This window comes from Lepidochelys olivacea, assembly GCF_965140295.1.
Source record: "Lepidochelys olivacea isolate rLepOli2 genome assembly, chromosome: 2".
Lineage (NCBI taxonomy): Eukaryota > Metazoa > Chordata > Testudines > Cheloniidae > Lepidochelys > Lepidochelys olivacea.
In genome coordinates this window covers 5,481,948-5,500,053 of record NC_140412.1, presented here as the reverse complement: position 1 = coordinate 5,500,053, position 18,106 = coordinate 5,481,948, and the positions used below count along the sequence as shown (strand labels likewise).

At 49.1% G+C, this 18,106-nt stretch overlaps 1 protein-coding gene across 1 annotated transcript; it reads right to left on the bottom strand.

Annotated features, from left to right (window-relative positions):
- Positions 1 to 332: 332 nt before the first annotated feature.
- On the bottom strand, positions 333 to 17,056 carry LOC311515409 (lymphocyte antigen 6E-like). Its single transcript, XM_084618420.1, has 3 exons — positions 16,837 to 17,056; positions 3,984 to 4,103; positions 333 to 1,204 (listed from the first exon to the last, which is right to left on the bottom strand). Exons 1-3 carry the CDS (start codon positions 16,886 to 16,888, stop codon positions 999 to 1,001), a joined length of 378 nt encoding a protein of 125 aa, XP_084474546.1. The 5' UTR covers positions 16,889 to 17,056; the 3' UTR covers positions 333 to 998.
- Positions 17,057 to 18,106: the final 1,050 nt, after the last annotated feature.

Genomic DNA, 18,106 nt, shown 5'->3' with positions numbered 1-18,106 from the left:
TCTCTCTGGTCAGACAACGAACCGCGCCGTCTGGGGTTCGAGTCCTCGACACAAGGCAGCATCTGGTCTGGGGGACAAGTTACAGCTACCACAGCTGGGAAGAACAAGTGTTCGTTCATCTGGGCCCATACTGAAGGGGGGATGGGAGCAGACAGGGGAGGTAAAGGTCTGTGTTAGGATGAAAAGTGTCAAGAGAGAGGGCGCTGATGAGAACCACAGAGCCGCTGTCCCAAGGAGCAGTTGTGCTGCACCCATGAGTGGATCTTTCGGCTAAGGGCACCTCACACACCCCATTTTTCCAGCAAGCAAACAGACACACAATACATCTGGGCTCAGGCAAGAAAGGGAACGTGTTTATTCAGGTGTGATGCTCACGGTGCGAGCACTGCATTCATTTTACATAAGAAAAGTCATCCAAGGAGCAGAATAAAGAAAACAATGTAAAAAACCAGAATCCAATCATGCCTTCACAGCACTCAGTCTGGCGCTGATCCCTAGCGTGACGTGGATGGGAAATGTCCCTGCAGTAGCAAGAGGCAGGGGTCTTTAAGTATTCCGCTTTGGAGGTGGTTTGGGCTAAACATTTCCTGGTGAGCCCTGACCTTTTTTTAAATCAGCTCCATCAACTGGGACTACGGGTATAAAAGCAGAAACCCTGCCAACATTATCCACCATTTCCTGATGGGTCAGGAGAGCAAGCGGACATCTCCCCAGTGAGGCAGCACTGTTCATTTGAGCTTCCCAGGCCTCCTGTGCCCAAAAACATGGGAGCAGCCATCCAGATCTGCTGAGACGCACAGAGGGGCACCAGTGACAGCAGCAGGATTTCCTTGTGAACGGCAAGAGGGCAGGTATTGTCTAATGGGATCTGAGAGAGAGTTTGGAAGAAAGGGCACCATTGGTAACCCCAGTATAGCTTTGCACAGAGGTGGTTTGGTGTCTCGTTGGAGAAGCCTGAGCAGGTTCTTCAGGGCATCAAGTTCTTTTTCCTAACCCGATCACAGTCCGGCCCTGATATAGACGAAGCTGGCCAAGATCACCATGGCCAGCACCGAGTAGCTGACTTTCACGCTGCTGGCCCCGCTGATGTTGCACAAGAATGAACTGCAGCAGGAAACAGAGGCAGCTAGTATCCCTATGTTTATCCCACCGCTGGGGCAAATTGAAGCACACCCCTTGGAGATGCTCTGACTGGAATATCCACCTGAACCGGAAAAAGAAACAAGAGAAAGAGACTCAAGATTAAAATGTTTCCCAGAGTTCGGACAGGAGCTCCTTAGCTCTGCAAAGGAGATAATTGTACCGATGTAGCTAATCAATCCTGAGATGAGGAGGCCATTTCTCAGCAGTTAATGGCCTCACAGCCTGATCTCTGCCAGTGAATGCCCTGCCTTTAGAGGTCACTACTGCTATTATATACCATGAAAACAGCACTAGTCTCTTCCTAGCAGTTACAGACCTGTACGTAACAATCTGGGAACATCCCCTTCAGATTTCTGGCCAGGAGGAGGGAACACCCAAAGAAACCCGAGACTCCATTCCAGATTGTCACACTCTGCCCACTGCATGCTGGGACAGGGCTTTGGGAGTTCAGTGGGGGCTGTGGGAATGCAGCACAGAGGTGACTGAGTCCTGTCTCCTGCTCTTGAGTGTCAAAGCTTTAAAGAGCTGGTAGTAGTTGTTACCCGAAATTGGGCCAGCTAGTCAGCTTAGGGAGGACTAATGACCCTCTAGAGTTTGGCAGAAAGCAGCATGTTTGTTATATTGATAGCTAAGCTCAAAAGAAGGGGCGGGCGGGAGGGGTGTCACACTCACACTCGCATACTCACGCTCCCAGGACAGGCACAGCAGTGGAGATGTCTTGATTCTTCAAGGTAAGTGTATGAAGGTCAGTCTTCCCGAGGCACGATGGAATGCAATGCGGCGACCCACTGGCCAGGCGGTCCGGGCGAAGGGCCTTCTCGGGAGGTACAGGCTGGTGAGTGCATTCCTGTGCACATGGCCTCTTCCACTTTTAAGGACCTGCTCCTCATGGCCTGCGACTAGAGAGGACTTGGCCGCATCTGGTTGCTCACACTCCACCTCAGACAGTGTCCAAGCAGGGTCCATGCATTGGGTGTGTGATCGCTGCCTAATTAGAGTCCCAGACACCTTGTCTACCTGGGAACTCTTCTGATCTTCCAGCTGTTCAACCAGCCCATTCATCCCACAAGCATTCCGGGAGGGAGGGGGAGGGAGGGGGAGGGAGAAAGCCACTTCACAGTAATTCAAAGAGGGAGAGGAGACAAAAGAGGGAAGGGGGGGGGGGAAGCGTAACAGACCTTTTGAGCATAGAGGTTATACAGAGCCTAGTAACACAGAGCACACAGATCACTGCTGTTCCTACAACAGTAGCTAGGTCACAGCAGAGCTCATTAAGCAGCAGACACCAATATACCCAAAAAGGCTTCAACCCGGCCTCCTTTTGTCCATGCACAACCAGCCAGGCACTGGGATTGGAGCGTGCAAATTCTCTCACTTGCACACGCCAATAGCGGAAACTTGCACCAGCACGTGAGATGTTTGGTGCTTAAACCATCGCATGGCTTCCCCGGGCGTGGAAGGAGGCCAGACTGGGAAAGCAAGGCACATAATGTCAGTTATGCAGGGCAGTTACAGCGGCCTGCCATCCAGCTGCTCTTGTTGTGATGTCTATGTTGTAACACGCGATAGGCCATATGGGCCCAGTATAAATGCTGTGTGTTTGACATGAGGGCATGAGTTGAGTGCTGGCAGCTGAAGCAAGGAGTCACGGTTATGAGCGGTCAAGAATTGTCTGCACAAAAACAACTTATGTCCGTGGGGAATAGAAAGAATTAGCAGGAAGGGAATAACACCAGCTCTGCAGTTATGCAAGAATTGGGGGAAATGGAACATCTTGGATTATGGCGACCTGCCCACGCCTTGTGATCGGACTGAATTTTGACTGGCCAACGGGATGTCTTTTGGATATTCTGATTCTGGTGTAGCATGAAAGGAGTGTGAATGTGGAGCGAGTGGGGTTTATACTGTAATCAATACAAATATTTAGAGTATTATATACCAACACTGTGTCCGGTATCTGCCTGCTCCCCCATCCTGTAGGGAGGCCTCTACCAGAGCCTAACATTCTCATCCCCGGGCGAGTTCCCTGCACAACTCAATAGCCTGCCACTACTTTTGTTAACTGAACCACATGGCAAGTAGTATCAGTGAGCCTCCCCAGGAACTGGCTACTCACAGTCCGCTCAAAATGCAGAGGTTGGAAATGACATTTACACTTGTGTATAATTGTCACTGGGTGCAATCGGGCGCAGGAGGGGCACAGCTGGGAGACGTCCTTTCCCCTGCGGTCCAGGGACAAAGGCAGCCATCTTTTCCCCCCAACAAACCAGAGGGAAAGGGGGGTGGGCTCAATGCCACAAGAATGCAGCAGAGCAGAGGAGGCTGCTTCCCTGAGAACCACTGCTGAGAAGCAGAGGATCCGCTGAGCCCTTTCTAACTGCTCCCTCGCACCGTTCAAGGCTGGCAGCCACTCAGGCAGGCAGCCTCCTTCCCTTTGACACCCATGGCAGCCCCTGCAGGGCCGCTGAGGAGCAGGTGGGAACTCAGTCCCAGCCCTCGCCCACCTCAGCAGTAGCAGAACCCACTGCTGGGGAGCATCTGCAGGACTGGGCTATAAAGAGCCTCATTTCAGGACTTCAGCCAAGGCTGGAGGAGTAGATATGGAGTCCCCCCCATTGGCGTACAGGAAGCCTGACATTGCCTGCGCTGCCCTCCTCTGAGTCACTCCCTCGGCTGCGCCTACCATTCGGTTTCAAGGAGTGATTCCTCAGTTCCACATCAGCAATGTCCCATCCTTCCAGCAGAAGGAGGAAAGAAAACTTACTGATCTGGAATGGGAGCAGCACGTCATCTGGGAAAACACTATGGAAAGACAATAGACAGAGCATGCCCAAGCTTACCAATTCCTGCACCAAGATACGTGGTTACACAGTAGTTTGCATCACTGGGACATATAGCTGGTGCCAGACAAGCCCAGTTGGAGGACTTTTCCTTACAGGTGAAGCACACCAGCGAGTGAGCTGCAAAAGGAAAACACAGCCCATGTTAGAGGCGTGCAGGAATATGTTATTGGTTCCTGGTCTACAGTCCCCATCCCTGTCACCTGCTGCTAATGAGCATCAAAATAGATCATATCCTGATGTTCTCAGCCACTATTTCAGGCCGAACTCTCATTGAACCCCGCGATAGTTTTTCCTGTGCATCGATTACGGATTCAGGATTAGACCCACACGCGGGGGGCGGGAATTTTCAAAGGCAGAAATGACAGCTGGGCACCCAACTGCTATTTATGCCTCTGAAAAGTTCCCCCAACGCCCTCCGTGACACCCATTTGTAAATACTTTCTCAGCACGTTCTTTTCCAAAGCCAGAATGTTACAGACAGGAGCATAAGGAAAAACCAGCATGGACTTCTCAAGAACAAATCATGCCAAACCCACCTAATTTCCTTCTTTGACAAGGTTACCAGCCGAGTGAATAAGGGGGAAGCAGTAGGCATGATATATCCTGATTTTGACCCAGTCCTATATGACATTCTCATAAGCAAAGCAGAGAAAGGTGTTCTAAATTAAATTCCTATAAGGCAGGTGCACAACTGATTGAAAGACTGTTATCAATGGTTCCATGTCAAACTGGGAAGGCGAATCCTGTAGGGTCCCGCAGTGGCCAGTACTGAGGATGCTTATTACATTTGCAGAGGACGCCAAGCTGGGAGGGGTTGCAAGCACTTTCGAGAGCAGAATTAGAATTCAAAACGACCTTGACAAATTCGAGAATTGGTCTGAAATCCACAAAGTGAAATTCAAGGAAGTTAAGTGCGACGTACTACAGTTTGGAAGGAAAAATCAAATGCACAGCTACACAATGGGGAACAACTGGCTAGGTGGAAGCACGTCTGAAAAGGAGCTGGGGGTGTGATACAGTTCCAAAAAAGGCTGATATCATTGTGGGGTGGATTAGCAGGAGTGTTCTCTATAAGACAGAGGAGGTAACTGTCCTGTTGTATATGGCACTGGTGAAGCCTCCGATGCTGTACTGTGTTCAATTCTGGGCACCAAGCGATGTGGACAAATCAGAGAAAGTCCAGAGGAGAGCATCAAAAATGATAAAAGGTTTAGAAAACTTGAACATTTTACAAACTTTTTTTGTAAACTTTTTAGGGCATGGCTATACTGGAAACTTCAAGGCCTTGTCGTGGGAGCGCTCCCACGGCACAGCTTTGAAACGCGAGTGTGGTCGGTGCGAGCACTGGGAGAGAGCTCTCCCAGCGCTCCTAGTACTCCACCTCCACAAGGGGATTAGCTCCCTGCCCTCGGAGCCTGTTTACACTAGCGCTTTAAAATGCTCTGACTTGCTGCGCTCAGGGGGGTGATTTTTCACACCCCTGAGCCAGCAAGTTAGAGCACTGTAAAATGTAAGTGTAGCCAAGCCCTTATGAACTTTTTTGTAAACTTTTTAGAAAACCTGAACTTTTTACAAACTTTTACAAAACTGGGCATGTTTAGGCTTGAAAAAAAAAAGACTGTGGGGGGAGTGATCACAGTCTTCAAACATGTTAAGATCTGCTATAAAGAGGACAGTGATCAATTGTTCGCCATATCCACTGACAGTAGGACAGGAAGTAGTGGGTTTAATCTGCAGTAAGGGAGATTTAGGTGACATAGTAGAGGCTAATATGCATGGGGGAAACAACTCCTTCCTGGCTAGAGCCTATATTTCATAAGGACTAATTTCCAAAGAGACAGATACCAATGGATGGTGGGCAGCAATCGAAATATGACCTCACACTGGCTCTGACAAATGAAGTGTGAATGACATGATGTGTTATTTATTGATGGGTATCACATAGAAGACCAGAGAATTCATTCTGACTTGCCGAACGAGCTTGGTTATTATTACAATGCCAGAAGCATGCTAGGTGCTTTATAGAAACAAACAGAGAAGCACAGTGCATTTCCTAAAGAGTTAATAGAGCAAATTGGACAGGAAGTGCTGTGTGAGGGTGACAAATAAGGAGGGGATGGGTTAAGGAAGAACAAGATCTGAAGCATTAAGTTCATCCCAGGGCTTGATTTTGCCACTTTGATGTAACAATCCCTCCACGGGTCACCAGCAGAGCTTGAACCCAGGCCTTTCAGCAGCACAACACAGACCTTGACCACTGGCAGGGAACTGATAACTCCAATTAGAAGCAGTAGTGGGCTGTTATCCTCTGCGGCCCAGACACTAGAAGAGGATGCAACGTGCATTTTACAAGCACGTGCTCTGCCTACACTGGGGAGTGCCTTACTCACATGACTCCAGTGGGGCCAGGTGGGGAGTAAAGTGCTCTTTACAACTGCTCATCGTTTTTTAAAGTTGACAGGTAGCTGAGCAAAGGTGGGGAGCAGAGAACCTCTTCTCCAGCTCTCCCAGCACACCCACCTAGCAGTGGGCAGGGCACGCTCCGATCTTGGTTTTGGCTACAACACCCACGGACACCCCACAGTTCCAGTGAGAGCGGTGTTAGGATATAATGACAGGTTTCAGAGTAGCAGCCGTGTTAGTCTGTATTCGCAAAAAGAAAAGGAGGACTTGTGGCACCTTAGAGACTAACCCATTTATTTGAGCATAAGCTTTCGTGAGCTACAGCTCGCTTCATCGGATGTTGATCAGGTGGTTCCGCAGTTTCTGTGAGAGCGTGTGGCACGAGCTGTCAGCATAGTCTGTGTGGTGTGTAGATTGTAACATGATTCTTTCCTTTTTAAGAAAAGGAGGACTTGTCACACCTTAGAGACTAACCAATTTTGAGAATACAGACTAACATGGCTGCTTCTCTGAAAGCAGTCATTATGCAAGGCACTGCATTTAGCCGTATGGAGTGGAAATCAACTTCATGAAAAAACTCGCACAGATGCAGACAGACATCATCTTCCTTTCCAAATGCAAGCAGACGGACATCGTGCCAAACGGACTGAAGGTAAAAAATCCATTACAATCTACACACCACACAGACTATGCTGACAGCTTGTGCCACACGCTCTCACAGAAACTGCGGAACCACCTGATCAACATCCGATGAAGTGAGCTGTAGCTCACGAAAGCTTATGCTCAAATAAATGGGTTAGTCTCTAAGGTGCCCCAAGTCCTCCTGTTCTTGTTAGGATACAGATATTCAGGCCTGTCTGTAAAGGCCCATACTCTTAAGAATTTAAGTGTATTCTTATCACTTAGCTAGTTATAGAGGTATAAAAGAGAGAATCAAAATCACTGTCTGCCAGTGGAAGGGCCTTCTCTTACTGTGACAGTCTGAGGCCCTGTTCTTAGGCTCAGGCCTTTGGCTAAGCAGCAGAGGCAGCCATAAGCTGGGAAGCGACCGGTCACCTCCTCACATTCCAACCTAGTCACATTGAAAGAAGGTGCTATTGGGCTGTTAGAAATACAATCCTGTCCTGATAATGCCGATCGCCACCAGAGAAAGGGAAGAGCCTAGAGGATGTTTAGCTTGATAGTTTTCTGTTCTGTAAGAACTCACTTATCAATAGATATAGCTGGGAAACCCTTATGTTTTCATAGGTGTAGCGGTGATATCCTCACTTCTGTATTGTTTTGTCATTATAGTTCCCACTTTGCTGTTGTTTGTCTGAATAATCTCTGTCTGGTTCTGTGATTGTTTCTGTCTGCTGTTGTCAAGGTTCCTTCCCCACTCTGAACTCTAGGGTACAGATGTAGGGACCTGCATGAAAACCTCCTAAGCTTACTTTTACCAGCTTAGGTTAAAACTTCTCCAAGGTACAAATTAATTTTACCCTTTGCTCTTGGATTTCCACTGCCACCACCAAACATTACCTGGGTCTACTAGGAAACATAGTTTGGACACGTCTTTCCCCCCAAAATCCTCCCAACCCTTGCACCCCACTTCCTGGGGAAGGTTTGGTAAAAATCCTCACCAATTTGCATAGGTGACCACAGACCCAAACCCTTGGATCTTAGGACAATGAAAAAGCATTCAGTTTTCTTACAAGAAGACTTTTAATGGAAGTAAAGGAATCACCTCTGTAAAATCAGGATGGTAAATACCTTACAGGGTAATTAAATTCAAAACATAGAGAATCCCTCTAGGCAAAACCTTAAGTTACAAAAAAGACACACAGACAGGGATAGTCATTCTATTCAGCACAGTTCTTTTCTCAGCCATTTAAAGAAATCTTAATCTAACACATACCTAGCTAGATTACTTACTAAAAGTTCTAAGACTCCATTCCTGTTCTGTCCCTGGCAAAAGCAGCATACAGACAGACACAGACCCTTTGTTTCTCTCCCTCCTCCCAGCTTTTGAAAGTATCTTGTCTCCTCATTGGTCATTTTGGTCAGGTGCCAGTGAGGTTACTTTTAGCTTCTTAACCCTTTACAGGTGAGAGGATTTTTCCTCTGGCCAGGAGGGATTTTAAAGGGGTTTACCCTTCCCTTTATATTTATGACAGCTGTATAATTAATTTTGCTGGGTGTAAACCAATTAAGGTGGTGGGATATAATTGGTTACATAATCATGTTACAATATGTTAGGATTGGTTAGTTAAATTTCAGTAAAATGATTGGTTAAGGTATAGCTAAGCAGAACTCAAGTTTTACTATACAGTTTGCAGTCAATCAGGAAGTAAGGGGGGAATGGGAACAGGGAATGGGGGTGGGGAAATTGGAATCATGTTTTGCTAAGGGGGGGAATGGGAACAGGGACACAGGTAAGGCTCTGTGGTGTCAGAGCTGGGAAGGGGGACACTAAGGAAGGAAACTGGAATCATGCTTGCTGGAAGTTCACCCCAATAAACATTAAATTGTTTGCACCTTTGGACTTCGGGTATTGTTGCTCTCTGTTCATGCGAGAAGGACCAGGGAAGTGAGTGGGTGAAGGAATAAGCCCCCTAACAAGCGGGGGCATGATTAGGCCACAAGCCCTCCAGCATACATGCCATAGGTGATGAACACTGGGCTCTTCCCCACCAGTCACCTTGATCTAGCCCAGTGGTTCCCAAACTTTAACAACCTGTTAACCTCTTTCATGAAAATGTTAAGTCTCACGAACCCCCTCCTAAAAATGAATATTTCCAGGGATTTTCTCTTTTACCTGAGTATAAATTATAAAAGCAGTGATCTTGGAAATATAAAATTTGTTTTTATGACATGCTTATTACATACTATTTATTAATTATTTATCATTACAGTATTTTTATTACATTATGAAAACAGCCTCCAATATCTCACTTTCGTAACTTGTATCACTTTGAATAAGTCTGTTATAAGACAAGGCTCCTACGTTTCATCAAGGAGTATCAGATGTGAAACAGCATGAAGGTATTTAAGAAGCCAACTCAAAGAATTCCTCCTACACAAGCATTCAGGTCTTGAGCACTCCGGGCAAACAACGCACGTTACAACAAAGCTTAAACTTGTTCTTCATAATAATTTTAAAAACAAAACTAGCTGCCTATTTAATTTTAAAAACAGCAAAAAATATCCACCTCCCTTTCCATTTCTTATAAGGAGTCTTGAAGTTTAAATCTCACGCATGACAGATATATTTGCTTTGATCTGCTTAGCTCTTGGAAGTCCAGGGGCTCCAGGCTACTGGCCCCGTGCTGCTCGGGGTTCCTAGGGACAGCTCTGTCCACCATGAGGGAATTTTTTTCCCAAGAACCCCCTATAACATTTTGCGAACCCCAGTTTGGGAACCACTGATCTAGCCCTACCCCCAAGTGGCTCCAGGACCCTCCATGAAGCCAGCACCTTCTCTTCTGCTTCTTCTTCATTTGATGAAAAGACGGGCAATATTTTGAAATGCTCCTCAGTAAAGTGAGCGAAGGCAGAAGACCGGGGCTCTGATCAGCGGCTGAACACAGGTGCGGTGCTTTTTGACGGTTCCGTCATTTTTTTAATACAGACATTGGGATTATTGGCTTATTGGCCCAGCTGCACTTGAATGGCTACGTGCACTTCGGGGGTCACTGTTTATTATTACTGAGCACCCAGACTGTAAGATCTTTGTGCTGTGTTTATACAGCACCTAGCGTAATGTAGTCCTGGTTCATGACTAGGGCTCCTAGGAGTCCAGGATCGAAGCAGAAAAAAACAACAGATGCTTTATCAAGAGACACTAATTGAACTACATGAGTGGGAGGTCTGGAGAATGCAGCTAGAACAAGCCAAGACCGGTTTTCAAACAGCTCCATCCCCATCACTTCATAGCAAGAATATGTAGTTACACGCATGGCATCATCAGCTCAAAACATCACTGCCTGATCCTGAAGGGAGGGGCTGTTTTCCTAGCAAGTCTGCAGAACAGTTTAAACTGCAGCTACCTGGCAGGATTACAAGCCACAGGTCGGATTCAAATCCCATGGAAGCCAGAGGAAAGCCTCCCATTGACACAGCCTCAGATGGCACGGTCCTCCGAGGAGCCCATGAATCAGTGAATTAATTTGATGGTTCAATTCTGAGTCAGTACAAATGGCATCACAGAGATTCCACACTGATTGTCCCTCGGTGACTCTTGGCTACACTTGCAGATGTAGAGCGCTTTGGGTTAAACCAGCCTTCGTACAGCGCAGTAGGGAAAGCGCTGCAGTCTGTCCACACTGACAGCAGAAAGCGTACTGGTGTGGCCACATTTGCAGCACTTGCAGCTGCATTGGGAGCAGTTCATTATGGGCAGCTATCCCAGCGTTCAAGGGGCTGCAACCTGCTTTTCAAATGGGGAGGGGAGGGCGGGGGGTGTTGTGTGTATGTGGGGGGAGAGAGAGTGGGTTGTTGGGATGCTGAGTGTGTCAGCTTGCTGTCTTGTAAGTACAGACCCCCCTCACTCCCCAATCCAAGGCTTCTCATGCCTGACTAATCTAATTGCCTTCTATTAGACGAGATAACTGGTTCTGTGGATGAAGGGAAAGCAGTGGACGTGTTGTTCCTTGACTTTAGCAAAGCTTTTGACACTGTCTCCCACAGTATTCTTGCCAGCAAGTTAAAGAAGTATGGGCTGGATGAATGGACTATAAGGTGGATAGAAAGCTGGCTAGATTGTCGGGCTCAACGGGTAGTGATCAATGGCTCCATGTCTAGTTGGCAGCCGGTATGAAGTGGAGTGCCCCAAGGGTCAGTCCTGGGGCCGGTTTTGTTCAATATCTTCATAAATGATCTGGAGGATGGTGTGGATTGCACCCTCAGCAAATTTGTAGATGACACTACACTGGGAGGAGAGGTAGATACGCTGGAGGGTAGGGATAGGATACAGAAGGACCTAGACAAATTGGAGGATTGGGCCAAAAGAAATCTGATGAGGTTCAACAAGGACAAGTGCAGAGTCCTGCACTTAGGATGGAAGAATCCCATGCACCGCTACAGACTAGGGACCGAATGGCTAGGCAGCAGTTCTACAGAAAAGGACCTAGGGGTTACAGTGGACGGGAAGCTGGATATGAGTCAACAGTGTGCCCTTGTTGCCAAGAAGGCCAATGGCATTTTGGGATGTATAAGTAGGGGCATTGCCAGCAGATCGAGGGACGTGATCATTCCCCTCTATTCGACATTGGTGAGGCCTCATCTGGAGTACTGTGTCCAGTTTTGGGCCCCACACTACAAGAAGGATGTGGAAAAATTGGAAAGAGTCCAGCAGAGGGCAACAAAAATGATTAGGGGACTGGAACACATGACTTATGAGGAGAGGCTGAGGGAACTCGGGATGTTTAGTCTTCAGAAGAGAAGAATGAGGGGGGATTTGATAGCTGCTTTCAACTACCTGAAGGGGGGTTCCAAAGAGGATGGCTCTAGACTGTTCTCAATGGTAGCAGATGACAGAGCAAGGAGTAATGGTCTCAAGTTGCAGTGGGGGAGGTTTAGGTTGGATATTAGGAAAAACTTTTTCACTAGGAGGGTGGTTAAACACTGGAATGCGTTACCTAGGGAGGTGGTGGAATCTCCTTCCTTAGAAGTTTTTAAGGTCAGGCTTGACAAAGCCCTGGCTGGGATGATTTGGTTGGGGATTGGTCCTGCTTTGAGCCGGGGGTTGGACTAGATGACCTCCTGAGGTCCCTTCCAACCCTGATATTCTATGATTCTATGATTCTTCTCCTGTAATACCTACAATAAAAAATGTCTGTACTAGATTCCCAGATTTATAAGATCATTGTGAACATCTAGGCTGACCTCTTATAAAACACAGGCCAGAGAACTGCCCCCAGAATAATTCCTAGAGCATAGGTTTTAGAAAAACACCCAATTTTGATTTAAAATTTGCCAGTGATGGACAATCCATCATGACCCTTGGTAAATTGTTCCAATGGTGAATGACCCTCACTGTTACAAATTTATGCCTTATTTCCAGTCTGAATGTGTCCAGCTTCAACTTCCAGACATTGGATATTGTTATCGCTTTCTCTGCTAGATTGAAGAGCCCATTATTAAGTATTTGTTCTCTGTGTAGGCACTTCCAGACTGTGATCAAATCACCCCTTAACCTTCTCTTTGTTACGCTAAATAGATTGAGCTCCTTGAGTCTACAGCTATAAGGCAGGTTTTCTAACACTAAACATTTTCGTGGCTCTTCTCTGAACCCTTTCCAATTTACCAACATCCTTCTTGACTTGTCGATCTTCAGAACTGGACACAGAATTCCAGCAGCGGTCACACCAGTGGCAAATATAGAGGTAAAATAACCTCTGTACTCCTACTCAAAATTCCTGTTATACATCCAAGAATCACATTAGCCCTTTTGGCCACAGGGTCACACTGGCAGCTCATGTTCAGCAGATTATCCACCATGGCTCCACAAAGCTTTTTCAGAGTCACTGCTTTCCAGGGAGAGTCCCCCCTCCTGTAAATACGGCCGACATTCTTTGTCCCTAGATGTATACCTTTACATTTAGCCATATTAAAACGCAGATTGTTTGCTTGCGCCCAGCTTACCAAGCAATCCAGATTGCTCTCGATCAGTGACCTGAGCTCTTCATTATTTACCACTCCCCTAGTTTTTCTGTCACCTGTAAATTTATCAGTGATGACGTTGTTTTCTTCCAGATCACTGATAAAAATGTTAAATAGCGTAGCGCCAAGAACTGATCCCTGCAGGACCCCACTGGAGACACACCCACTCATTGACAATTCCCCATTGACAATTACATTGCGACACCTATCAGCGAGCCAGCTTTTAGGCCAGGTCTACACTACCACTTACGTCGGCAAAATTTACGCGGCTCACGGGGTTGAACCCACCCACCACCACCCCCCCACACACACCCGGAGAGACATCAGTTACACCGACCTATCTGCTAGTGTGGACACTGCTATGTCGCTCACCCACCAACACAGCTACAACCACTCACTGGGGGTGGTTTAATTCTGTCAGCGGGAGAGCTCTGTCCGGTCGGCACACAGCAGCCACACGAGAGATCGTACCGAGGCACAGCTGCATCGGTACAGCCATGCCTCTGTAAGCGCGCCAGGGTAGACGTGGCCGTAGTCAGTGTGTGCCACGCTAATGTTCTGTCAGTCTAGTTTTTTCATCAAAATCTCACACGGCACCAAGTCAAATGCCAGTACGAGTAAGTACATTACAGAGAAAAAACAGAAACAACGGGCTCCTGAAAAATAGCTAATAATAGAAAACGTAATGAAGAGAGAGGAATTATTTAAGGAGGCTGAGACTGAAACTACAGAAAAAAGAACCTAAGCAATGCAAGCGCAAAAACCAATTGCCACCAATCAGATGATGGAACTATTTGCCAGGGGAAGAAGCTTTTGGTGCTCAGCTACTAGAGATGCTGACGAACTCATGAGATACAACACAACCCTCAGGAAATGCCTTAGATAAGACCTGTGCAATCTGACCTTGCAAAGAGCAGAGCTCGGCCAAGGCTTTCAAGCCCCGACCCAAAGCCCAGTGCAGTCAGTGGAAAGGCTCCCGCTGACATCACTGGGCTTTGGATCAGGCCGTTACTGCCCATGCCAGCTCTGTCTGTGTTCTCCAGGCAACCACTGCTCTCCTTCAACAGCCCAGTACTTGGCATTTAAACACCATGTGATGTCTTCAAGGCAGGTTAGTGCGTAGCCGGCTAAAGCAAAGGGAGTTCCTTGGGAGAGGCTCCTTGCATGGCAAAAGGAATATTCCTGTTGCTGAAGGACAGGGGTGGGCAAACTTTTTGGCCTGAGGACCACAACGGGGTTTCCAAACAGTATGGAGGGATGGGTAGGGAAGGTTGTGCCTCCCCAAACAGCCTGGCCCCCACCCCCTATCCGCCCCCTTCCACTTCCCACCCCCTGACTGCCCCGCTCAGAATCCCCGACCCATCCAACCCCCCCCGCTCCCTGTCCCCTGACAGGCCCCCTGGGACTTCCACGCCTATCCAATCCCCCCTGTTCCCCGTCCCCTGACACTCCCCCAGAACCTCCACCCCATCCAACCTCCCCCGCTTCCCCTGTCCCTAACCGCCCTCCGGAACCCCACCCCCTATCGAATCCCCCCTGCTTCCTGTCCCCTCACTGCCCCAACACCTATCCACATCCCCACTCCCTGACAGTCCCCCGGGATTCCTACACCTATCCAATCGCCCCTGTTCCCTCTCCCCGACTGCCCCTCCCCCCAGGACCTCTGCCCCATCCAACCTCTGCGCCGCCTTACCATGCTGCTCAGAGCAGAAGGAGCTCGCAGCCCCGCCACCCGGCTGGAGCCAGCCACTCCGCCCGTGCTGTCCGGCAGGCCAGCGTGCGAGCGGCATGGCGCGCTGAGGCTGCGGGGGAGGGGAGAAAGCAGGGGAGGGGCGGGGGGATAGCCTCCCTGGCCGGGAGCTCAGGGGCCGGGCAGGACGGTCCCGAGGGCCACATCAGTTTGCCCACCTCTGCGGTAGGGGCAAAGCTACTTGCAATAACCCCATTTGCCTGGCAAAGGGTGTCTGCTGTCCAGGCACGGGGACCAGCAGATTTCTCTCACGCTCTGGGCTTAATTAGACCACATAGAGACTGGGACTGGGAAAATAACACACTCTCTGGGTCCACTTGGTTGAAATCACGATGTGTTTAGACACTCCGGTGTGGGATCCGGAGTGAGTATCTAGAGGGGGCAGCTAAGATCATCTTAAGAGCAGTGAGAAATCAACTTGTTGTTTCTCACTGTGGACCCCATGGAATTGGAAGTGTTCTTGATTTCTGAGCCAGGAACCCAGGTGGCTGGAGCTGGTCAGTTCCCTTGGGCTCAGGCTGTAGTTTATCCTGGCACCCGGTGCAGGTCTTGGGGTGACTTATTTATGTACATTAATGTGAGTAAACAGTAAGAGAGGGGGATAATACATTTGTATAGACAATCAAAAGACAACAACATCTGGGAGCATATAAATGGGGAAATCTTCAAACAAGTGAACATGCGTTGGTTAATAACCGACCCTGTTCTTCCTAGCTTTAGTGGCAAATAAATAAATAAATAAATAAATAAAAGCCTGTTCCACAAACACCTTTTACCCCTGGAGGTCTCCCAACCAAGTATCAAACCGCCCCAGACCTCCTTATTTTTAAAACCAGATGAGCTCAGGAAGAGTTGGAGGAGTAAAATGATCCTGCATTAAGAATCAACCAGTGGCTCCTCCAACCGGAGCCTGCTGCTGTGACCCCCCTCCCATATTACGGGATTCCACCACAGCAGGGGTGGGCAAACCGCAGCCGCAGGCCAGGTCGGGGTTGCGCAACTGTATGGAGGGCCGGGTAGGGAAGGCTGTGCCTCCCCAAACAGCCTGGCCCCTGCCCCTTATCCACCCCCTCCCACCTCGCGCCCCGCTCAGAATCCCCGACCCATCCAACTGCCCCCTGCTCCCTGTCCCCTGACCGGCCCTTGGGTCCCCCTGCCCCTTATTCAACACCCTCCCCCGCTCTCCACCCCCTTACCATGCCGGAGCCAGCGCCATGCTGCCCGACAGGAGCGGTGGTCCTGACTGCTGCCCGCGCTGCGGCATGCCTGCGAGGGAGGAGGGACAGCGGGGGAAGGGCCAGGGGTAGTCTCCCTGGCCGAGAGCTCAAGGGCTGGATAGGACGGTCCCGCGGGCCGTAGTTTGCCCACCTCTGCACTACAGCATTGTAAGAACGCAGGGCCTGAGTCTGATCTCACTTGTGGCGATGTTCCATTCCTCCAAATTAATTGAATTCAGTGCAGTTACTCCTGATTTACTCCACTGTATCTGGGATCATAATCAGACCCTGATGTTTTTAGCTGATTACAGTAGAAGAACTTGCAAAAATTATGGTTGCAAGAAAGCAATGCTGAGAAGCACTGATCGCCCTGAGTAAAAGAGCCTAGCTCAGAGGATAACAGTATAAAAGATTTCTTTAAGAGATGACGAGATAGGTCTCTAGGGGTAGTCAGCCCCCGCTCATCCCCCTCTAGGCCTCTCAAGACATGCTGCTGTTGGAACAAGCACAAATCCAGATCCACAGAACCGTGCTCCCTCTTGCATCCAGAGCACTGCATCCCCCTAAGCACCATGAAACTGAGATAATTTGCTATGCCTGCACTGAGCTATTTTTATTACATCCACACAAGCTAGTGCTCAAAAGACAGCCAACGCACCACCGTTGCTTCGCAGGACCAAGCGGCTGGATGCAAAGGGGGGTTTGCAGAAGTGCCAGCTCCCACTTAAAGGTAGAATCTTTGCCCACAATGCTGCAAAAATCCCCCTCTGCCCCTGCCATTTCTAGCCGCTTCCCTGGCTCTTTGTCTGGCACAGAGGGATCATGAGCAGCATCTCACCTTGCTCCACACACAGAACCGCCACCAGCAGGGAGAGAAGAAAAGCCTTCATCTTCGGCCTACCGTCACAGCGTGGGCAGAAGGGAAGCTGCTTCTTGGGGGGCTGGTTATAAAGGAGGATCTTGGTGTTTTCCTGTGAAGGCAGTGCATGGAAAGACTGCGAGTTAGCGGGGAGGAGACAGGAGATTGATGGCTGGGTGTGGGATGTGCAGGGAGTTTGCTCACGTGGGTTTGTATCAAGAGAAGCCACAGGAAACAAGGCTCAAAGTCTTAACAGAATGCAGTTCTCCAGGAAATGTAATTGTGTTTGGTTTTGTTTCCCTGCTGCAGTCTGGAGGGAGGAGGAAATGCAGGAGGACTAAAGCATTACTGTGCCAAAAGCTTTTGCACAAGTTGATGGTTAATACACTGCATAAACCAGACACCAGCGATGGAAAATCCCTACTCTATTGTCTAATCCGGTGATTCTTAACCTTTTCCATATCGGGTTCCAACAGCAAAAAGGGTGGGGAGCCTGCTTCCTGCCTTCCAGGTGCGGAGAGACGGACGGGGGTCACCAGTGCAGCTGGCCAGAACAGAGGAGCTCCCTGCTCTTAAAAAGTTCCAGTTGGTAGTAAATCTTTCTGTCCCAAATCCGGATGAAAAGTTAAAAGCTCAAGGGGGTGCAGAGGGAGGGGACTGAAAAGTCTAAGTGTTTCAGACTTTTAAAAATGGTTTTTAAAAAGCAAAACACGTTCCCAGAATGCCTGGCTAGCTCGCTCTTCAGCACCCTGATCTCCCAGAACCCTAGGGCACCTGCCACCCAGCCTGGCAGGGTGCTGTGCTGAACTGGTTTCTTGATGCCTCCAGCTGCCCGACTCCCCATCGGCCCAGCTGGCTGTGCAGCCCAAGGCACCAAAGAGTGAGGCAGCCCCGCAGAGCGGGAGGCAGGCAGCACTGGGAATTGGGGAGCTCAAGGAGTGCGGCAGCCTGCCAGGCAGGCGGATGGGAAGACAGGCAGCAAGGAGTTGCAAGGAGCAGGGCAGGGGGAATTGTTGGGCAGACCAGGAAGCTGGCTGTCTGGGGAGTCAGCAGTGAGGAAACTCAGGCAGCATGGCAGTCCCCAGGCAGCACCTGGGGAGCCAGCGAGCATGGAGCTCCCGGGAGTGGGGCAGCCCACCAGGTAGGGAGTCAGGAGAACCACGGAGACAGCCAGCTGTCCAGTGGTAAGGGAGCCAGCTCCCTCAGGGACGGGGTAGCAGACAGCCTGGGGAGATGGCTGCCTGGGGAT

Excerpts from the sequence above, each read along its gene's own strand:
- LOC311515409 (XM_084618420.1), bottom strand. The coding sequence starts at position 16,888 with ATGAAGGCTTTTCTTCTCTCCCTGCTGGTGGCGGTTCTGTGTGTGGAG. Across the intron at positions 4,104-16,836 it reads GGTTCTGTGTGTGGAGCAAG|CTCACTCGCTGGTGTGCTTC; the intron begins GTGAGATGCTGC and ends TTCCTTTTGCAG. Across the intron at positions 1,205-3,983 it reads GTATCTTGGTGCAGGAATTG|GTGGATATTCCAGTCAGAGC; the intron begins GTAAGCTTGGGC and ends TTTCCGGTTCAG.